Source organism: Ochotona curzoniae, unplaced genomic scaffold, assembly GCF_017591425.1.
Source record: "Ochotona curzoniae isolate NIBS_2020 unplaced genomic scaffold, NIBS_Ocur_1.0 contig_2699, whole genome shotgun sequence".
Lineage (NCBI taxonomy): Eukaryota > Metazoa > Chordata > Mammalia > Lagomorpha > Ochotonidae > Ochotona > Ochotona curzoniae.
This window is the reverse complement of record NW_024465561.1, coordinates 5502853-5524707: the sequence shown is the minus strand read 5'-3', so window position 1 is coordinate 5524707 and position 21855 is coordinate 5502853. Positions and strand designations below refer to the sequence as shown.

Sequence of the window (21855 nt, the reverse complement as noted above, 5' to 3'; positions counted from 1 at the left end):
AATGGCAGCTCTGGCTAGGTTCCTGGCTCCATGATTTTCCATTAGAAACTTACACCATTCTTGGTGGTCACCCAGCACGTCCGGACTCCCATCCTCAGAGGCTGTGTCGCTCCACAGCAGCAGCCAAAATTCGATTTCCCAGAGTCACCTCACACCTGGGGCACAGGTGTGTGACCAAGATACAACCAGTGGCTGTGTTCAGGTGGGAATGCACTGCCAAGCTGTTGGCATGAGGCCCCGGAAGCTGCTCTGGGTACACAGCCAGCCTCCAGAGTGGGTGGGCACAGAAGTGGAGGCTTTTTGTCTCCAAGGGTGTAATCTGGGCAGGTTGCCCTGACTGTGTTGGAGGTGCCCGAAGCTACCTGAGATCCCTTACAAACCCAATTTCTGGGGCACGCCCTTAGCCTCATGGTGAAGATGCCGACCTCATGCAATGTAGGCATGCCCACGTTCCTCTCCTGAACCCAGCTTGCTGCTGAGGCACACCTGGTGCCAAGGCAGCAGCTGACGGCTCCAGGGCCTCCTGCCATCCTACAAAAGACTGGGATGGAGCTCCTGGCTCCCAGCTTGGGCTTGGCCCAGTCCTGGCAGCAGTGGGTATTCAAGAGGTGAACCAACAGATGTCTATCTGTCCATTTGTCTATCTCTCTATCTCTTGAATAAATCCAGTTTTCAAAGTCTCTTTCCTGGGTCTGGCACAGTAGCCTAGTGGCTAATGTCTTCACATTGCTCGTCCAGGATCCCGTATGGACACTGGTTCGAGTCCTGATGGTCCTGCTTCACAACTCCCTGCTTGTGGCCTGGAAAAGCAGTCGAGAATGGTCCAAAGCCTGAGTGGGAGACCTGGAAGAAGCTCCTTGTCCCTGGCTTCAGATCGGTGCAATTCCAGCCATTGCGGCCGTTTAGGTAGTGAACCAGGGGACAGAAGATCTTTCTCTCTGTCTCTCCTCATCCCCGTATATCTGACTTCCCAATAAAAATAAAAATATTTTAAAAAGTCTTTTAAAAAGTCTCTTTCCTGCTTAACCTCCCAAGAAGGTTGGCCGACACAAGCAGGAGCAATGGAAGATCTGCAGGTGGCAGGTCTCTTCCCTCACTTGCCCAGTGATGCAGACACCAGCCACCCTTACTGGCCTTTCACTCACTCCTTCATCCACTGCATCTATTGAGCACCTGCTGCATGCTGGGCCTGGGTGAGCACGTCAGGGAGATACAGCGCTCACTGAGTTTATGTTCTATAAAGCTCTGGTTGGGAGGCAGGAGGCGGAGTCTGGTTGTACCCACTTGAGGCCTGGCATCTGGGCTCCCAGGAACAAGACGCATTTACAGGGCTACTGCTTGATCAAACTTGTGAAAGGCCAAGGTAGCTAACAACGTTGTCTTAGCCGTGGGTGTGGCTTCCTCTTCAAGGGGGTGAAAAAAAATTATTTTTGTTTTGTTTAACCCCAAAGTATGGCTGCATGTGCATTTCTTACTGTTACACACAACACCAAGTCTTCATGAAAGCAACCTAAGACGAAGGTTGTTGCCTGCGTAGCATCCCCGCCCCCACCTTGCCCATCAGCCCTACCTCTAACCCATTCCACCATCTCCCAACGCCAGCACCACAGTGGGACAAGGCTCCCAACAGGAGCTCCCAGAGGCAAGGACAAAGCCACACCCAACCCACAGCAACTGGAAAGCATGCGTAGTCTGTAGCTAAGAATTGTAACATTAAATGACATAGGATCAGTTTTGAAAAAAAAAATTTTTGAGAGTTTTCTAGCTCTTTCGTGGAAGCAGGCGACCAACACCCCTCTGTGGCATAGTCAGACTGGCCATGCAAACCTGTGGGACGAGGCAGGGGCAGTGAGGAGCAGGAAGACTTCCTCCTAGAGGTGATTTCAGGGCCCTCCCCATTGAAAAGTGAGATGCAAGCCCTGGGAGCTGGCTGTGCTCCTGCATGGCATTGAGACAGAAAGACTCATGGGACAAGGCGAGGACTCATGCCCAAGGTAGGCGTCGACCTGGTGAGGCGGGAGTTCCCAGGGGGAGAACAGGACCTCGGGGCCGTGAATAGACAGACTGCACAGGACTGATCTGGGAACAAGCAGCGAAGGTCATGTCTACAGTCAGCCACTGCCTTCTGCCCTTGGAACTTGTGACTCAGACGCTGTCGACACACCCTCTCTGGGTTGGGAGCACAATGGGAGAAGTTGCAGCTGTGGAGGACCTTGGGCGTCCCTCCAGCACAGGGAGGGAACAGAGTCTGTCCCTTGTGTGGCTGCTGGGGAGGAGCTGAGCGGCTCCTGCAGAGGGCTTGTTCATGACAATGGATGACAGAGGGGAAGCTTTGCAGAGGAGACTACCTACATGTTGCCTTCCTCACTCCCCCAGACACTCCTGGGCTGGTCTATACAGGTTGAGCCACATTCACCCCAGATCTCTCCCCATGGCAGAGCCCACGTGGGAACCCAGGCTGCTCCCACCATCACTCAGTGCAATGGTCCTGAGCCGCGTCTTTGGACGGCTCTAGAGGAAATGTGGGACAAAAGGCGATCGAGCCAGCTGGCTCCACGGGCACCCTTAGACCCGCCCTCCCCACCCCCATCGTTCACAGCCAGACTTTGGAGTCTTGTGTAAGTGCTTAGTGTCCAAAACAGGCCTGAAACCCTCAATAGCCAGGCAGGAATTGGGGTTCTCCAGATAATCCATAGGAGACAGTGCCCATTCACATACGGTCAATTGATTGTCAGTAAAGATGCTGAGGTGACTCAAAAGGCAGAGAAGGGGGCTGGTGCAGTGGTGCCCTAATCCTTCAGCCGCAGAGCTGGTGCCCCACATGGAGCTCCACTTTCCATCCAGCTCCCTGATGATATCCTGGGGGCCCAAGTCCTGGGCCCCTGCACCAACACGGGGGACCCTGAGGACGATCTAAGCTACTGGCTTCAGATTAGCCCAGCTCTGGCCATTGCAGCCATTAGGGAGTGAATCAGCAGGTGGAAGATCTCTCTCTCTCTCTAACTCTGACTTTCAAATAAAATAAATACATCATTTTTTTAAAACAGGCAAGGTGAGAGGAACATCCAAAACAACTGAATAGGTGGGTAAAATCGTCTTAGAACATACACGTACAAACTAAAAGAAACTCCAGATAACCTGGATTTTCTCAGAATTTAAAACTTTTGTTCTTCAAGAAAGAACTACAATGCTCAAACATTGTTGGTAGGGCCCGGTGTGATAGCATAGCGGTTAAGGTCCTTGCCTTGAACGAGCTGGGATGGGTGCTGGTTCTGATCCCGGCAGTTCCACTTCCCATCCAGCTCCCTGCCTGTGACCTGGGAAGGCAATCAGATCCTTGGACGGCCCAGATCCTTGGAACCCTGCACCCGCATGGGAGACCCAAAAGAAGTTCCTGGCTCCTGGCTTTGGATTGGTGTAGCACTGGCCATTGTGGTCACTTGGGGAATGAATCATCAGATGGAAGATCTTCCTCTCTGTCTAACCTCCTCTCTGTACATCTGCCTTTCCAATAAAAATAAATAATTAAAAAAAAAAAAAAACGTTGCTGGTAGACAAACAAAGGCCTACAGCCACCCCGGAGAGCTAGCAATTCAAATGTAAACTCAAAAGCTTACCATATGACCCAGGTAATTCACTCCTGCAGAACTGTCCGGGAGAACTCATGGGAACACAAAGATTTATGTTCCTAGCAGCTTTCTTCACACCAGCCTAGCCCGAAGTAGAAAAGAAAAGCCAGATTTCTAAAGCTGGTGTTGTGATACAGTGAGCTAAGCTGCCACCTACAAAGCCAGCATCCTGTAAGGAGTGCAGGTTCAAGTCCTGGCTGCCCCAATTTTAACCCAGCTTCCTGCTAATGGACCTGGAAAAAGCAGAGGAAGATGGCCCAGGTGTTTGGGAACACGGACACCTGTGGAACACCTGGATGAAGCTCTTTGATTCTGGCTCCAGCCTGGTCCAGCAATGGCCTCTGTGGCCATTTCGGGAGTGAACCAGCAAATAGAAGATCTTTATTTGCCTTGCCTTCTCTTGCTGTTAACCTTATCTTTCTTTTTTTTTTTTAAGATTTATTTTATTATTTTTATTGGAAAGGCGGATAGACAGAGAGGAAGATCTTCCGTCCGATGATTCACTCCCCAGGCGGCCGCAACAGCTGGAGCTGAGCCAATCCGAAGCCAGGAGCTTCTTCCGGATATCCCATGCGGGTGCAGGGTCCCAAAGCTTTGGGCCGTCCTCGACTGCTTTCCCAGGCCACAAGCAGGAAGCTGGATGGGAAGCGGGGCTGCCGGGATTGGAACCGGTGCCCATATGGGATCCCGGGCGTGCAAGGCAAGGACCTTAACCACTGCGCCATCGCACCAGGCCCAACCTTATCTTTCAAATAAATAAATTGATCTTTAAAAAAAAAACAAATAAACATCTATCAACAGGTAAACAACTAAGCAAAAACATGAAATTATAATAAAACAGAATATCATTCAGCAATAGAAAAGATGAGGTAAAGAGCAGATGTTTGGCACAGCTGTTTGGGATACACACATCCCATGGTAGCATGCCTGATTCAAGTCCCACCTCTGCTTCCGCCCAGCTTCCTGGTCACGTGCACTCTGGCAAAGCTCTGCTCCCCACCGCCTGCAACGGAGACCCAGAGGGAGCTTCCGGCTCCTGACTTCAGCCTGGACCAGCCCTGGCTGTGGAGGGCGTTTGGAGAGTGAACCATCAGATGGAGAATCTCTCTCTCTCCTCTCTATGTCCATCTACCTCTGTCTTTCTTTTTGTGGCTCTGCTTTCAAATAAATTGGGGTAATAAGAAATTACTAAGATGGCCTAAAAAGGTATAAGAAGGGACTCGAATGAAATCTAGGCAGTCAGAGAGAAGGAAGAGAGCATGTGAAAGAGGAACAGAATTAACTGGGAGGGCTGGAGTGACCAGTGAAAAATAAGGCGCGTGGCCAACAGACACTGGTTCAAAGACCCAGTGGCAGAAGGAAGCATGGCACATCCACAGGGGTGAAATGGAACCCTGTCCAAGCAGCAAGGCTGGCAGCTACCAAGGGCTGTGCCAGGCAGGCCTGCTGCGCCTTGTCCAGCTGTTCAACATGTGTCCTAAAAACAATGAGAAACCTCTGAAAGCATCTGAACCAAGAAGGTGGTATAACTTGACAGTTTTTGAAAGGTTCCACTCTCTACCTTGTGGAGAACTGACTGCCAAGGGAGTAGATGGCTGGGACAGAGTTATTCCTAGTTCCTGCCTAACTCCTGGTCATGGCTGACGACAAGACAGGCAAGTGGACACGGACAAGGATGGGTGGAGTCAGCAGGTATTAACTCTGGACTGCTTGCTGCAAGTGGGGAAGAAGATGGTGCTAAGATTGACTTATTTTGGGTAAATATTTATTTATTTTTATTGGAAAGGCAAATTTACAGAGAAAAGAGAGACAGAGAAAGATTTTTCATCTGCTGGTTCACTCCCCAAATGACTGCAGTGGGTAGAGCTGAGCCAGTCCAGAGCCAACAGCCAGGAGCTTCTTCCAGGTTTCATATGTGGGTGAAAGATCCCCAGCTCTGAGCCATATCCTGCTGCTTTTCCAGGTCACAAGCCGAGAGCTGGATGGGAAGGATTCAGTCAAAACACAAGCCAGCACTCTTATGGCATGTTGCGCTTAGAGGTGGAGGATTAGCCAGTTGAGCCAACACACTAGCCCCCCAAGACTGACTTTAAGGCTGACTCCAAAGTTATGGCTTGGGGATAAGGTGGGAGACATTCTAATGTCCCAAAACAAGCAATACTAGAAGAAGGCTGGGTTTGCTGAGAACCATCAAAGCTCAGATCTGGGCACACAAAGCTTGGAACTGCCCAAGAGACACAGACGGCAAAGCCCATACCAGACGGCTGGCATGGGGGGTGCAGAGCTTATAGACATACCCAGGGTGAAGATGCAGCTCTGGGGGTTATAAAGATGGCAGCTGCCACTGTGGAAACAGATGCAAGAGACTAGGAGGAGGGAGCGCACAGGGTGAGGGGAGGATAGAATCTAGAACCAAGAAGGAATTCCAGAATCAACGGAGCCGAGGGTGGGAAAGTGAGTCAGCAGAGGTGGAGACATACCCCCGGGAAGGCGGAAAGAGTGTAAGAGCAGCCCGCACTGGAATTCCTAGAAAGAGGTTGCTTCCAGAAGGTTATGGCAATGAGGCTGAAAATCAAAAAAGAAAAAGATGGTCTGTGAATTTAGAAACAAGTGGAGGGCGCAGGGACTCTTGAGGAGAGATGAATGCATGAGAAAAGAGAAAGAGAACCCTGGCGAGGGTGGACTGGGCGGGGGAGTTGTGCTTAGAAATAGGAAGTGGAGAAGGTGATGACGCCAGATTTTAGATGACAGCTTCAGCCTCCTTCGTCTACCAGGCTGCATTCGACGATGAGAGAAACCTGAACCTGTGGAACCCACAGCCAACTTGCAAGTGTCGCCTTTGGGATTCAGCCCCAGCGGCTGCACTTTCATCTCCCATGAGGTGGGTGGGCATCGCGAGCCAGGAAGCCAGACATCCCGTTTCCCATGCTGCCTTCCTAACCGCAGGAGCGTGGAGGAGTCGCCGGGGATCTCCAGCAGAGGTGAGCCACTTCCACGCCCGACCAAGGCAGCCGGCAGGGAGAGGAGGAGGTGGGACTGACAGCAAGAGGCAGGTCTACCTCTCTCTGCCTGCTTCCCACTAAGTCTCCACTGTACAATCCAATCCAGATCCTTGTGAATATTTATAGACAATCATAAAAGCAAAAAGGCACAAGTAAACTCTGGAGCAGGCAATAGAGAACAATCTCTTCCTTAGTCTCTGTTTACCAGGAACACGCACCTGTGTGCTGGGGAGAAGATGTATGTGAAGAGATAGCCCTTGCTTGTTCCAGGGGAGAGCAGGACTAGGAAGGAAGGCTGGCTAGCAAGCTATCTGGACTCCTGGGATCTGAGCTACAGAAAGAACGAACAGGTGAATGAGTGGATGGATGGATGGATGGACGGACGGACAATGGGGAATGGGATGTAACCGCCCCTCCCCCCGCCCCCAGAAAGAATGGAGAGTTCAGAGCAGGCATTGGTGAGGTGGTGAAGATCTCATCCAGAACACCCACATCCCACATCCAAGTCCTTGAGTCCCAGCTCAGCTTCCATTTCTGGTTTCCTGCTAATGGGCACCCTGGGAGGCAGCCTGTGGAAATATGTATGAGGGGGTGGGATACTACATAGATTTCAATTTGCTTTATACATCAAAATAAATATATCCTAATTTCACTTTCCATATACTTTTCTTTAAGATTTGTTTTGATTGGAAAGGCACGGTTATAGATAGAGAAGGAGAGACCTTCCACCTGCTGGTTCACTCTGCAAATGATCACAATGGCTGGAGCCGAGCCAGTCCAAAATCAGGAGTCAGGAGCTGCCTCTGGGTCTCCCAGGTGGGTGCAGGGACCCAGGCACTCAGGCCACTTTCTGCTGGTTTCACAGGCCACTCACAGGAAGCTGGTTTAGAAATAGAGCACAGGGGACTTGAACTGACACCCATATGGGATGCTAGCACTGCAGGAAGAGGCTTAAGCTACTACTCCAGTGCCTCCATGAACTTTTAGGACTAACCCTCCTAAACGCTCCCCGGTTACTCAAGGAAATCCTGGGATATGAGTATTTCCACATGTTCCCCTGGGCTGAAAAAGGAGCTGAAGCTGAGGAAATTGATCACCCCATCTTCGGCATGAAGGGACTTGGATATGAACCCGTGTCTGCTAGACTCTACACCCCACCCAACTTCCACCAGTTCGAGCCACCAGCTAGGCAAAACCGATGTGTTCCAACTGAGAAGCCCAGAGATGGTTACGGAGGCCGAGAGCAGATCGTATAGAAACATTGTTTGTTTTGTTTTGTTTTAAGATAAAAGCAAGTTGGAAATCTCTTTTCTAAGTAGAGCAGAATTACAGAAGACTTAGACTAGAAAAGAAAAGAGAATCTAAATTGGGAAGTGGGGAGAAAATGGCCTGGGATTTTTAAAAAAAAATCAGGAAGCAGGAACAGAAAAATCTGTGTTTGGAAGTCAGAGGGAGGATCTCTAGGGAGAGCGCAGCAGCCGGGGCCCTGGACTTGGGGTCTGAGAGGAAAGGCTGCTGGCCACTGACCTGCCTTTCTCGGGTCACATGACACGGGCTGGTATAAAAGCTTTCTGCCAGCCAGGTCCCTCGCAATTTTTTTTTTTTTCTTTTCTGTGTGAAACAGGCAAGAGCAGAGTGAAGGTTCTGACTCCTTTCTTGTAGCTTCCAGACTTTCTGCAGGATCAGCTCCCAGGAGCCACCTCTGCGGAGTACAGAGAAGGCAAGGCGGCCAGCTCAGGGCACGCACGGTGGAAAGAGGTGGTGTGCTCAGGGCTCTGGGGCTGGGGGGAGGGGGAAGTGCTGGGAGGGCTGGGGGGAGTGTCAGCTGCTGTGGTGTCGGGATCCCACCCAGACGTAGGAACTAGAGGGTTGAGGGGGTGCTGTACCAGGGAATCAAGGCAAGTGCAGAGGCCTGCGTGGAGTCCCCCCAGTAAGATGCAGAGTCCTTCTGTGTGTTTGTAGGACCACCAACTGAGGAGCACCAGGAGTTTTTCTGGATCTTTCTATAAAAGGCTTTCGGGGGACAAACCCCAAAACACAGGAGTGGCTCACCCTTCCTACCTCACCGTCCCCCCTCTCTGCTTCCACTTTCCAGAAGAGTCACCCCAGGCCGGCCACGGGAGAGGACGTGTGTACAAGGAGGAGGAGGTAGGAGATAGGCTGGGGAGGGAGACAGGTTGTCCCAGTCCTGGCTGGTCCTCCTAAGACACTCCTCCCGGCTCCTCTTGGTCCACACAGCACCTTTTTCTCTCCTGCAGGTCCCCATCCAGGAGCCTTCCATCGAGCTGGACACCTGCTCTTGGTCACTTCCTGGATCTGCGAGGAGGACTGGTGGAGGAAGGCCCAGAAAACCAGAAGAGGAGAAGGAGGAAGGGGGAATTCCCTGGGGCAGCCGAGGCTTGGTCTCCCCCAGAGACACAGGATGGCAAATGTAATTACTGCCTCCTAATATCCCGCCCAAGGCAAAGTCAATAATTGCTCTGGGCAGCGCTGGCAGGTGGCATAAGCAGGGACAGTGCCTGGGAGGATGGTCACGTCCTGAACCACAGAGGTCTCCAGGCTGTGGAGGGGGGTGGGGGTGAGGAGGGGAGCCCTCCTGACCCTGCCCTTTCTCGCCCTCCCCCTGCTCCCCTCTTTCCCCTCCTTTCCCCCTTCCCCCCCAGGATGAGGCTTGATTTGCACAGTTCCTTGATCCTCACAGCCTACATCATCATCTTCCTCGCGGGGCTCCCCGCCAACCTCCTGGCTCTGCGGGCCTTCGTGGAGAGGGTGCGCCAGCCTCAGCCGGCCCCCGTGCACATCCTGCTGCTCAGCCTGACCGTGGCTGACCTGCTGCTGCTGATGCTGCTGCCCTTCAAGATCGTGGAGGCGGCGTCAGGTTTTCGCTGGTACCTGCCGCAGGTGGTGTGCGCCCTTACCGGCTTCGGCTTCTACAGCAGCATCTACTGCAGCACGTGGCTCCTGGCGGGCATCAGTATCGAGCGCTACCTGGGAGTGGCCTACCCCGTGCAGTACAAGCTCTCCCGCCGGCCCGTGTATGGGGTGATCGCCGCCCTGGTGGCCTGGATCATGTCCTTTGGCCACTGCACCATCGTGATTGCTGTGCAGTATCTAAACTCCACCCAGGAGGCCGGCAGCCGCCATGAGATCACCTGCTACGAAAACTTCACGCAGGAGCAGCTGGACGTGGTGCTGCCCGTGCGGCTGGAGCTGTGCCTGGTCCTCTTTTTCATCCCCATGGCCGTCACCGTCTTCTGCTACTGGCGCTTCGTGTGGATCATGCTCACGCAGCCGCATGTCGGGGCGCAGCGGCGGCGCCGCGCCGTGGGACTCGCTGTGGTGACGCTCCTCAACTTCCTGCTGTGCTTCGGCCCTTACAACATCTCCCACCTGGTGGGCTTCTACCTCAAGCAAAGCCCCCCGTGGCGGGTGGAAGCGGTGGTCTTCAGCGCCCTCAACGCCGGCCTGGACCCCCTGCTTTTCTATTTCTCTTCTTCGGCCGTGCGCCGAGCCTTCGGCAAGGGGCTGCGGCTGCTAAGACATCCCGGCCCCGCCCCACTGGACTGCGAGGGCAAAGAGACAGCCAAGGTGACAGGAGAGGACAAGGCTGTGAGCCGAACCGAGGGAGTGGCGGGCTCGGATCTCCTCACTGACTAGCACCCCCTAAGGGAGTCGGGCAGCTTGGGAGAGAGGTGCCCCAGGCCTGATACACGGGTGGGACCGAGATGAGGCTCTCTCGAGCCGCCTTGGTTTCCCTGCCCGCTTCAATTTTCCTTCCTAAAGACCCAAGGAAGAAAGGTCAGGCGAGGAGGCGCTGGCAAGGGAGGGCTTCCAAGCAGCAAAGCTCGGAAGGGGATTGATACCTGGGGACCACGGAGTTGAGGCAGGGCGGGTCCTAAAGCTTAGATCACGGATGCCCTGCAACACTGGTGCAGCTCTGACCGCTGCTGCTGCTGCCGCCACTGGGAAGATACTAAGCACAAAGGGATGGAGGAGAAGGACAAACACTCATAAAGGTTCTGAACTAAGGGGGCCAGAGGAAGGATGGGAGCTGAGACCTCTAGTGATACAGGTTCGCTGTACCAGTGTGACCCGTGGCTTGGTAAGCCTACTCCTACTATTTTGGAGTCTCATCCTGTCCTCCCATACCCGCATACCACCCAGCCCCGTTAAACTAGGTGCTTTGTGAGATCTGGGTCTCCACTACTCCACGGCACCCCACGCAGGCCAGGACGGAGCTGGAGACCTACCACGGACTAACCCAGGAGAATGTCACCTGATTAGGCAGGCTGAGAATAAAGACCATAACACTCTGCAGCAAACGTGCCCGGGTTGCTTTTTGTTTTTTGTTTGTTTGTGTACTGCTTCTGCAAACACCAGCAGGGCTAAGCCAGGCGCAGGACCAGAGGCAACTAGTGGGTGGGCGTGGGGAGAGGGAACCCCTCAGGATCCAGAAGAGTTTATAACTGATCAGAGTGAAGCAGGTGGATCTAGGAAGCCCCCCCGTCCCCGGGCAAACCCAGCATGAGGCTGGACTGGGGGAGAGGATGGATGTGGCAGTGAACTCTGCAGCAGAACCTTCTGTTATAGCAGGCTCACCCCTGCATAGCTCTCTCCTCCCCTCACCCTGACCTGGGGGGGGGGGGGTGGAGTGGGGCTCACTGACTCTGCAGCCCCTGGAGTGTGCAGCAGTCCAGCTTAGACACCACACTAACCTTCATGTCTCCAAATGCAGCCTCTGGAGATGGGGTCCCCACTACAGCTGCAGATCACATCCCCTGGAAGGGGAGGGGGCAGTCAGACACTCTTGGTTTAGCTCCGAACATCCACCTGTCCAGACTGCTGTGCTGTGAGACCTCTCCTGCTTGTACGGTCCCTCTCTCCTCAGCCTTCGGTTGCCCATGCCCTCCTTGTCCACAAATCCCACTCACAGTTGCCTTCTCCAGGAAGTTTTCCTCATGATCCCTGCCCAATGGAAAACTCTGTTTTCTCCTTTGGCACTGGTATAGGAAGAGCCCTGGCTTCTTAGCTCCAGTGACCCAAGAAAAATCCAAAGCCACATAACATGGTGGGGGATACTGCCAAGATATAACAAGCTAAGCTTCTGTCTGCAGTACTGGCATCCCATATGGGTGCCAGTTCGAATCCCAGCTGTTCCACTTCTGAACCAGCTTTGCTAATGGCCTGGAAAGGCAGTGGAGGTTGGCTCAAGTCCTCTGGTCCCGACACCCATTTGGGAGATCCAGAAGAAGTTCCTGGAACCTGGTTTGGGACTGGCCCAGCTCCAACCATTGCAGCCATTTGAAGAGTGAATCAGCAGATGGAAGACCTTTTTCCTTCTTTTTTTGTAACTCTGGCTTTCAAATAAATCAGGAAATCTTTAATAAACTGATAATGGGGAACTATAAGATACCCAGAATGTACATGAGAAAACAGAATTTAAAAAAACTTATTCTATAGGAGAAAAATGCTTATGATGGATCTTCAAAATGTTTGTGGAAATGTATATAATGAAAAAAAGCTGGACCCGGCATGATACCATAGTGGTTAAGGTCCTTGCCTTGCATGCCCGGGATCCCATATGGGTGTCGGTTCTAATTCCGGCAGCCCACTTCCCATCAGCTCCCTGCTTGTGGCCTGGGAAAGCAGTCAAAGATGGCCCAAAGCCTTGGGACCCTGCACCCGCGTGGGAGACCCGGAAAAGGCTCCAGGCTCCTGGCTTCGGATTGGCTCAGCTCCAGCCATTGCGGTCACTTGGAGAGTGAATCATCAGACAGAAGATCTTCCTCTCTGTCTCTCCTCCTCTCTCTATATCTGACTTTGCAATAAAAATAAATATATCTTCTTTTTTTTTTTTTAAAAAAAAGCCTATTTTTAATTCCACTTTTCAACCATCTTTTGAAAGTGACTCATGTAAACTCCTAAGCTGATGCCAAGGATTAAAACATGGCTTTAGATATTAAATTGCTGAGAAAGAATGGAATATCATTTCACAGCTTCACACTGTGATCTCAATCCATGTGCAGTACAGGTGTACCCCTACTTCAAAAAAACACAACACGTGGAAGTTAGAGTGGAAATCACGTGTTCAACATGTGTCAGGGGGTTGGGGAGTAATCCGTAAGGAAAGTCCTGGGAATTCCGGCTGACTACAGACATCCTGAGAATCCGCGATGCAGCACAGGTGCCAGAGGGACTAATTTGGTGTGAAGGATCATAAAACAAATGGAATCCACACACGCTGATAATGGCCCCACTCCACTTAGGTCTAATCAGTAGCACACCAGCACTGAGCTACACGTGGTTAAGAACACTAACAGGAACAGCACAATGGCTCAGTGGCTGAATCCTCGCCTTGCATGTGCCAGGATCCCACGTGGGCACTGGTTCATGTCCCGGCTGCTCCTTTTTCCATCCAAATTCCTGCCTGGGAAAGCAGTGGAGGGAAAGCATGGGAGAACTGGAAGCAACTCCTGGCTTCTGGCTTCAGCCTGGCCCCAGATCTGGCTGCTGTGGCCATTGGGCAGGAGGCGGAGCCAGTGGAGTAGGGAGAGTGAACCAATAGATAGATTCTCTCCCTCTCTGTGTCTCCCTCTCTCTTTCTCTCTCTCTCTCTTTGTCTCTCCCCACTCCTCCCATCACTCTACCTCCCAAAGAAGTGAATAAATAAATCTTTACAAAAGCACAGAAGAATAGCACTAGTAAAATAACAAGGTGTTGTGAGACTTGAGCACAGGAGGCCAAGAGCATTAGGAAACTTCCCAAGGTCAGTGGGTGAGAGGTCGAATGCAGTCTCCCTGGATGCCACGTGCTGGCCTTTTTCACTGACACAGGAGAAGGAAGACGGCTATGGGGCTTGGACAAGGCAAGGTCCATTTACAAATGATGCATTCTATGCAGCCCCCACCCCACCATGCCTCTCCCCAGCGGAGCAGCTTAAAGGACGGGCCAGGATAGGCAGGCCTATCCTGTGTAACCAGAACCAAAGGACTTCAGTAAAGTCGGCACCTGCAGGAATGTAGAAACAAAAGATGTAAAAACACTCCCGCCAGGCACTGAGGGAGCACACACTCTCTGATGAGGGCTCAATCAGCAGGCTGCCGGCCCCCTCTTGTCCTCTAGGGACACGGCTTGTCTCACTCACCAGTAAGGTCTAGAAGGAGGAAGTCCTTTGCTTTTTTTCATGGGATTCTAAGAAAATCGCCGGACCTGCCCTGAGACATTCGGGCTCAAATCTTAGCTGCTCCTTTGCTAGTAGTTGGCCCTCAGCAAGTCAATTGATGGATCTGCCTGCTTAGGAAACGAGTGTTGAACTTCAACAGCATGCATGGGTGATCTGGGCTTGGGTCTGAATGTGAGCTAACAATGCACTGAGTACTCTGAGGCTTCCAAACGCTTAAGCTTGGCAACCCTCGTGAGCTTGGGGCTGAGCGGGATCTGGGGCTGGCAGCAACTGCCCGGTGTTACAAAGATGCACGTCGCCAGCCAGGAAAATGCAATCATCCAAAGTTGGCACCATCAAAATACAAAACCAAAAATTTCAAATCATAAAATGAAGCGGTGTAGCTCAGGGACTGTCTGTGTAGACCAGTCATTTTACTTAGGGGTGGGGTTGCTGAATAAATGAGAGACAAATAAGAACAAATCATAAAGCCAAGTCCTTTCAGAACGCGGCCAGTGGACACTAGCTCCAAGTAACCAAAACGGGGCTACAGGAAAAAATACAAAGGATGCGGGGTTTACAGCTCTCCCACATCAGTGATGCCATGGCCAGTCCCTGAACAATGAAAGGTAGTTGTTGCCCTACAAAGGCCATGGGAAAAGTGTTCTGGAAAGGGAACTGCTGATGCCGTAACACAGAGGACAGGGAAAGCTTGCCATCTCAAGGCCAAAGGGAAGGCCTGCCTGGAGCCTGCCTGGAGCCTGCCTGGAGCCCTGCCTGGGTTGGAAGCTGGGATTGGAATGGCCAGGAGGGCTTGAGGATGGAAAGGCTGCTATCTTCCCCTCCCCAGGGTTCAGAATCAGCAGGTGCATTGGTTGGGGTTCTCCAGAGAGACAGAGCTGGTGGGGTGGGAACAGAAACAGAGAGAGAGAGGGAGGGGGAAATGGAGGGGGAAAAGAGGGGAGGGAGAAAGGAGAGGGAGGGAGAGAAGGAAAGGAGGAGAGAGAGGGAGGAAGGAAGAGAGAGGGAGGGAGGGAGGGAGAGAAGGGGATGGAGAGAGGGAGGGAGAGAGAGGAGTGGAAGGAAGAGAGAAAGAGCGAGATTGTGGTGAATTTTCTAGTACAGTCTCTGAGCCTGAGAAGTTCCACGATGTGCCATTTGCAAGCTGGCAACCCAGGAAAGCTTGCGTTGGGGCTACAGAGCCCAGCACATTGGTGAAGCTATCAGTCAGAGAGCAAATGTGGCCTCCCTCTGCCTTTTGTTTTGTTTTGTTTTGGCGTCTGCTCAGGCCTGCAGCAGCCTGGATGATGCCTCCCATATCCAAAGTGCGCTCTGCCTTCCTTGACTATTGATCCAAACATCCATCTCCCCAGAAACAACTTCACAGACACACCCAGGAATAAAGTGTGGCCAAGAGGCTGCTGTGATGGCTCGAATGACTAATCCTCCACCTGCGAGTGCCAGCATCCCAAATGGGCACCAGTTTACCCCAGTTGTTCCACTTCCCATCCAGCTCCCACTTGGGGAGTAAATCAGTAGATAGAAGAATTTTCTGTGTCTCTCCTTCTCTCTATAAATATTCCTTTCCAATAAAAATTAATAAATCGTAAAAATAATGTGTAGCCAAATATCTGGCCCCTCCACAGTCCCATCAAAAATTAGCCATTAGGGAGCTGGCACTGCAGTAGTTAAGCCTCTACCTATGCCATCAGCATCCCATATAGGCACCAGTTCGAATCCTAGCTACTCCACTTTTGATCCAGCTTCCTACCAATGTGTCTAGGAAATCAGTGGAGGATGGCCCAAGTATCTGGGATCCTGCACTCACATGGGGGATGCAAAAGAGCCTCCTAGCTCCTGGCTTTGGACCAGCTCAGTCCAGGCATTTCAGACATTTGGGGAGTGAACCAGCAGACAGAAGCTCTGTCTGTCTGTCTGTCTGCCTGCCTTTTTTAATGAAGAAATAAATCTTGATAAGAAAGTGAACAAGAAGAGTTGACTTGGGGTGCATGTCCAGCAAGTTCCCAGATGATGTTGATGTTATCGGTTCAGGAACCACATGAGAGTGACAAAGAAGAGACTGGCAGGGAACAGACCATGAAAAGTGACTGAAGCCACAGAGGGAGCTTGGTATTAGCCTAGGAGCTCTCTTCCACTTAGAAATTCATTTGGACAGCAGTGCCTACTCCTGGAGGGCAACGATTGTTGGGATCCTGGAGATGGTGCCCGTGAGGGTTGTGAAACCCCGGAGGACTGTGCAGACACACGGGGTTTCCACAGGCCAGCAGCTCCCCAAAAGAAAGGCTGTCATCTCCTCCATTAGAATCGGCTGTGCAAAGACAAGGCAGCCAGGAAGGGAGCTTTATGCACGTCACAGCTCCCTTGTCAATGTGTGTGTCCAATGGCAAGTGTTTAATAGCCGGCACTTGGGGCAGGGGGAGGGAAGGGTAGCAGGTAAGATGTCAGGGGGAGGGGAAGGATAGGAATGGCCCTGATTTGTATGCAGCATTTGCTAATTTCTGCGGCTTATACCCTCCCAGCAAGGCCAGTTTTAGCCAACACAAAGACACTGCGCTTGGGCTTTGGTGAGAGATACAGAAAAACTGCAGTCAGCCAGACCAAGCACAGCCCTGTATACACCTGACTAAGTATCCACTTAAATGGCAAACAGATCTCATCTTCCTGGGGGAAAAACGTGTTCTTTCCCTGGTTACACAGAGCACTGAACTTCCACCCAGGGCTGCTGACACAATAAACACACGCTGAACGTGGCTGGCTGGGCCCAGGTCCAAGGGCATCAGTTGGCTGTTGGGTTATGGCACTCATCCGAATGTTCGTCTCCGAAGCAGGATGACAGATGGGCAAACAGAAATATTAGTGCCTGGTTAATGAGTAACAAGCAAGGCAACCTAGAGCTGCTACCAGGAAACAGGAGCAGAGGAGGCTGTGACTCCAGCCCACATGGGGGCCCGACCAGCAGGAAGAGAGGAAAGCAGGCTCTGGCTTGTTCATGTCCTCCTCTCTGGACAAGGTGCTGTGCCACAGCTGAGAGGTTGTGTGATTTTGCTGTGATGGCTGTGGTTACAGAAGGCAAGGGCAGGTGGCTATGGAGAGTCTGGCAGGAAACACTACCAAGCTCTTCACTCCCCTCCCTTGAACTTCCCTGCCTCTTTGCTCCACTCTGTTGAGACTGTTTATATCTCATCCTACCTCTCACAGTTATGTCCTTTGGCTCCATTTCTTTGCAAGCCTTTTCCCCTGACCCCCCAAAATGAGGACATTTCTTGCTTACACCCTGTACATCCAGCCAGGAAACTGGGTCAAACGTCTCCAGACTGGTAGAAGCAGCAGCCCACGGATCCGTTTGACACAGCTTCATTGTCTGCTAAGGGCAAACACAGGAGCGCAGGGAGTCGGGCTGGGGAGCTACGATGCAAACACTGGCCCGGGTCAGCTGTCCACCAGCAGCTTACCCAAGGAGAGACTGCCCACAGTTCTGTCTCAAGCTCCGGCTCCCTCTCCCCACCCTCAGATCCTGGGCCTTGCCATCTGGACCCCGAACTGCTACCTACCTCAAGGAAACAGGAAAGTACACACTCAGCTGCCAGAAGAAGATGTTTAATGGGAGAAGCCCACCCACGGGCAGGAGCAGTGGATAGTTTCAAGTGAACAGGGAAAAACACTGAGCCATTTGCATTTTTTCCATAGGGGTAGGCATTCATTCCTCTCCAAACATGGATTGAGATCTAGCAGGTGCAAGGCTCTGTTCCAGGCGCCAAAAGCACAGCAGCCGACAGCGACCGGCTCCCTCCCTGGCAGCTCACTTCACAGTGGGAGAGGCAGACAAGGCTGGCCCTAAGCCAAGGTGCTTGGGGGCAGGCTAGGTACTGTGAAGGCAGGAAGGCAGAGACGGGGACGGAGGGGACTCCAGCCAGAAGAGCAAGTGGGTTATTGTCATGTGCTTATTTTTATTTATGGGTGAGAGAGAATGGGAGCTCTTCCCCCCCACCCCCGCCCCGACTCCCTGGTTCCTACAGCAGTCAGGGGCTTAAGCTGGGAGGTGGGAATTCCACACAGGAACCCAATGACTTGAGACGTCCCTGTTGCCTCCCAGGGTCTACGGTTGCTGCAGGGAGCTGGATTCAGGAGCTGGAGCTAGGCTTCCAACCCCAGGTCCTCAGATGTGGGATGCAGTCATACCCCTTAGGCCAAATGACTCAGCCCCAACTGGCTATTTTGAGATGAGTGGCCCAGAAAAGCTCATCTAGAACCACGAGTAAAGTGATAAAAAGGAATCACAAAAGTACAAGCAAGGGAGGAGAAACGCTGCTAGCAAAAGGTTCTGGGCCAGTGGCAGGCCCACGCATCCTGTACCTGTGCCAGAAGAGAAAAGCCAGGGGGTTGGGGGTGGCGCGCACGGACACTGGGAGGAGCTGACAAGTGCCAAGCCATAGCAGGTGTCTAAGACTTCCACTAAGGGGCACACGTGCCATGAACAGCAAGAAAGGCTGAGGCTCCGACACATGAAGATGTCACGTACACACTCCCATCCAGGCTGTCTTCTGGCCACCGACTCGGGTCACTTCTCTCACTGGACCAGATGCATATACACACCGCCTTTCTCCCTCTCAAACTGTGCCCACACGAGGAAGAAAGGAGAGCGAGTAGCGAGACACAGGCAGCCGCGGGCAGTGGTTCTGCATAGAACCTTGCGGAAGCAGGTGGAGACGGACATATGGAGGAGCTGTGGTGGAAAACCTGGGTTGAGAGGAGGGAGGGATAGCAGTGAGAGCTAACTGCCTGAGTCCTGAGAGAGGGGCAGGAAGCTGAGGAGCAGTCACCGGCCACCTCATGCTGCCCGGGGAACCCCTGGCCTGCAGTAGAAGCATCAGGGCGAAGCTCCAGGGGTGAGGGGATGCAGAAGGCTTCCCACCCCAAGCTTCTCACCTCTGGCTACGTTACATGATCATCTGCAAAGTTCCTAAAAACACCGGTGCATTTGGACGCTTCCTTTTTCTACTGCTCTCTAGTTGTGAAGTGTGATGTGAAAGATTGGTGTGTCTAGTCGTGACCCTTCGCTGGGGGAGCCTGCAGGGTCTCCGCGCAGGCAGCAAGTAGCACGTCTTGAGTTCAGGTCCTGGGTTCTCTGTGCTTTGGTTTCCCATTACAAAGGTCGGGAGGAGGGGAGAATGAAGGGAGGTTATAGCACCTATCATCATCACATTATTAAGAGGGCTTCACGTTGTATCCGTCAAAACCTCGGGACAGCATCTGGCACCCTGTGTGAATACATGGGAATCTCCTAAAATATGACTGGAGTGAGGTGGGCAACACTGTGGCATTGTGGGTTAAGCCACTGCCTACAGTACCAGCATCCCATATGCGTGTGTCAGTTTGAGTCCTGGCTATTCCTTTTCTGATCCAGTTCCTTTCCAATGTGCCTGGGAAACCAGCAGACGATGATCCAAGTGCCTGAGACCCTGCAGAAGATCTGGAAGAGGTTTCAGCCTGGCACAGTCCTGGCCACTGTGGCCACTTAGGGAGTGAACCAGAGAACGGAAGAGTTCTCTCTCACTTTGTCTTTCTTTCTCTTTCTGCGTGTGTCCCTTTCTCGACTGTCTTTCAAATAAACCAAAATAAATCTTTGAAAAAAAAAAAAAACTAGCACGCTCTAGCTCTACTTCTCTGCTTAAAGGCCTCCAGCCGCGCAGTGGCCTAGGAGTAAATGCCCAACGCTCCCCAGAGCCAGCAAGGTGCTGCAGGACCTGGCACTTGTCCATGTGTCCGTCTGCCCTGCTCATCTCTTGGTTCCTTCCACACTCTGCTCCTCCTCACTTTGTTCAGTCCTTTAGCTGCTGCCGGCTCACTGGCCTCACTCCTGCCTCGGCCCCTTCGTACTCTGCAATTCCCTATTCCTCGTCCCCTGTCCCCAGATTCTCCTGTGACTGAGCGTCATGGTTCAGGCCACCAAGACCCAAATCTCACTCCCTTCCAGCCACTCTGAAGTTGCCACCCTCCGATAGTGACTTCCCTGTGGTTAACACCAGCTGATGTCATCAATTTTCATCTCGCTTGTTATTTTTGAAAAAGTTACAGGGGTGCAGACTTTCATGAGCAAAATGGTTGAACGTGTAAATTAGCATCCTTCACCCCTTCCTCCATCCTGGAGACTACAGCTTCCATCTCTCCTCTGTTTCTTTAAAGAATTTACTATGTTTCCTTCTTGGCTTTTCCATGTCAGTTTTTTTTTTTTAACTGTCAATTTCGCCCATGGCAGTAAAAGATGCTGAACTGGGAGCTCTCTTTCCCAATGCTTAGAGCATACACGCACCTGCCCTACCATGCACCTGCATCTTCCTGATTTGCTTACACTGTAATTAGGCTCGGCCAACACTCGATGTTCCATTATCATGGCTACATAAATGCAGTTCATACCATCGGTCGTTTTTGGAAAAACCCTGAGATATAAGAGCCAGTCATTAAAGCCAGGAGAGACTGAGAAAGAGGGGAAGAAAGCTGAGATTATTCAGAGTGTAATTTATTAGGGGGACTTACAGACAGCCGTGAGCTCTCCCCAGCAGCCGCCAGACTCGCAGTCTCCACTCTGTGAGGCGGGAGAAAGCAGGTTTTGTGGATGGAGGTGATGAGGGCTAAGCGGAATGCACCTGGATTTTCTCAGGAAATATTCACTCAGAAGAATCATTTCAGATATCAGATAGGAAGCGTCTGGCCATCAGATAAGAGCAGAGCCACAGGTTATCTTAACAACTTTGTTTACCCAATCATGGGGCTTGAGATGACCTCAGGGTCAACCACAAGGCTAGATGGCGGTTGGGTCCAAAATGGCTGAGATCATTACAAGCCAAAACCCTATCATAATAAACCACAGCCACTTTTTCTGTCTTGCACAACTTTCTCCCCCATCGCCTAAAATTAATTATTGCCCTATGGTGTTTTTTTTTTCCCCTCTTTCCTGTGGCTGAGTGTGCTACTCATTAATCACTCATGCTATCCCAAGTTCTTTGCCAACTGACTTTAGACCGTGTGGCAACTTTCAGAGAAAGTAGATGTTTGGAAACTTCCATGTGTTGAAAATTGTCCATCTCTTTCACTGCTTGACGATGAGTTCATACTGGAGCAGGTGTAGAATTCTAGACTGCAAATCATTTTTCCTTAATTAAGTAAGGAGTTAAACTGCTAGTTCAGATGCCTGCATCTCACATCAAACTGTAGCCTAAGTACCATATCCAGCTCCAGAGCCTGATGCCAGGTCCCAGTTAGTGCAGACTCTGCGAAGCAATACAATGGTTCATGGAGCTAAGTCCCTGGTAGGAGAACTGATTGAGCTTCCTGCTCTTGGCTTCGGTCTCAGCCCAGCCCTGGCCGTGGCAGGCATTCGGAGAGTGAACCAGCAGGTGGGAAATCAATGTCTCTCTTTGTGTGTCTCTCTCTTTCTCCTTCACACACACACACACACACACACACACACACACACACACACACACACACACACATTTCTTTCAAAGTTCCATTAGTAAAGCTTTAAAGATATTGCACGGTATGCTTCAGTTTCAGCCACAGCTAATGTCCTAAGACATTCCAATTCGTATTCTTTGCATGCCTCCTGTCTTTTTCTTTCTGGAAGGTTGAAGGCTACTTAGTTTTCTCCAGAGTATTTGAAAGTGTCATCCACTGTGCTGGGCACTTGATGGACTCATTCACCCCGTGAAATCAGAGCCTTGCGACCCTTTGTGACAGCTGCCTGCATCTGCTTCTGGTCTCCCTCACTTCTTAAACTCCCATCATGTGGAGGACATTGGACCTGACACACTGGCCCTCTACCTTTTTCTTCTCCACCATCTCCTCTCTTTCTGTGTGTTTTGGTCTACTTTCTATGTACTTCATGCAGTTTCTCTTTTAGCCCTGCTATTTTCATGTGTTTTTCTTGTTGCTATGATCTTGCATTTCCAACCACTCTTTTTTTGTCTCTAATGTTTTATGCTTGTCATGGCTGCAGCGTCCACTCAGATGCATCTCACTGAGAAATCCTCCTCTCCCTCCT

At 51.7% G+C, this 21855-nt stretch overlaps 1 protein-coding gene across 1 annotated transcript; it reads left to right on the top strand.

Moving 5' to 3' along the window:
- Positions 1-9295: 9295 nt before the first annotated feature.
- FFAR2 (free fatty acid receptor 2) lies at positions 9296-10288 on the top strand. Its single transcript, XM_040976660.1, has one exon. The coding sequence runs from the start codon at positions 9296-9298 to the stop codon at positions 10286-10288; it is 993 nt and encodes a 330-aa protein (XP_040832594.1).
- The last annotated feature ends 11567 nt before the right edge of the window (positions 10289-21855 follow it).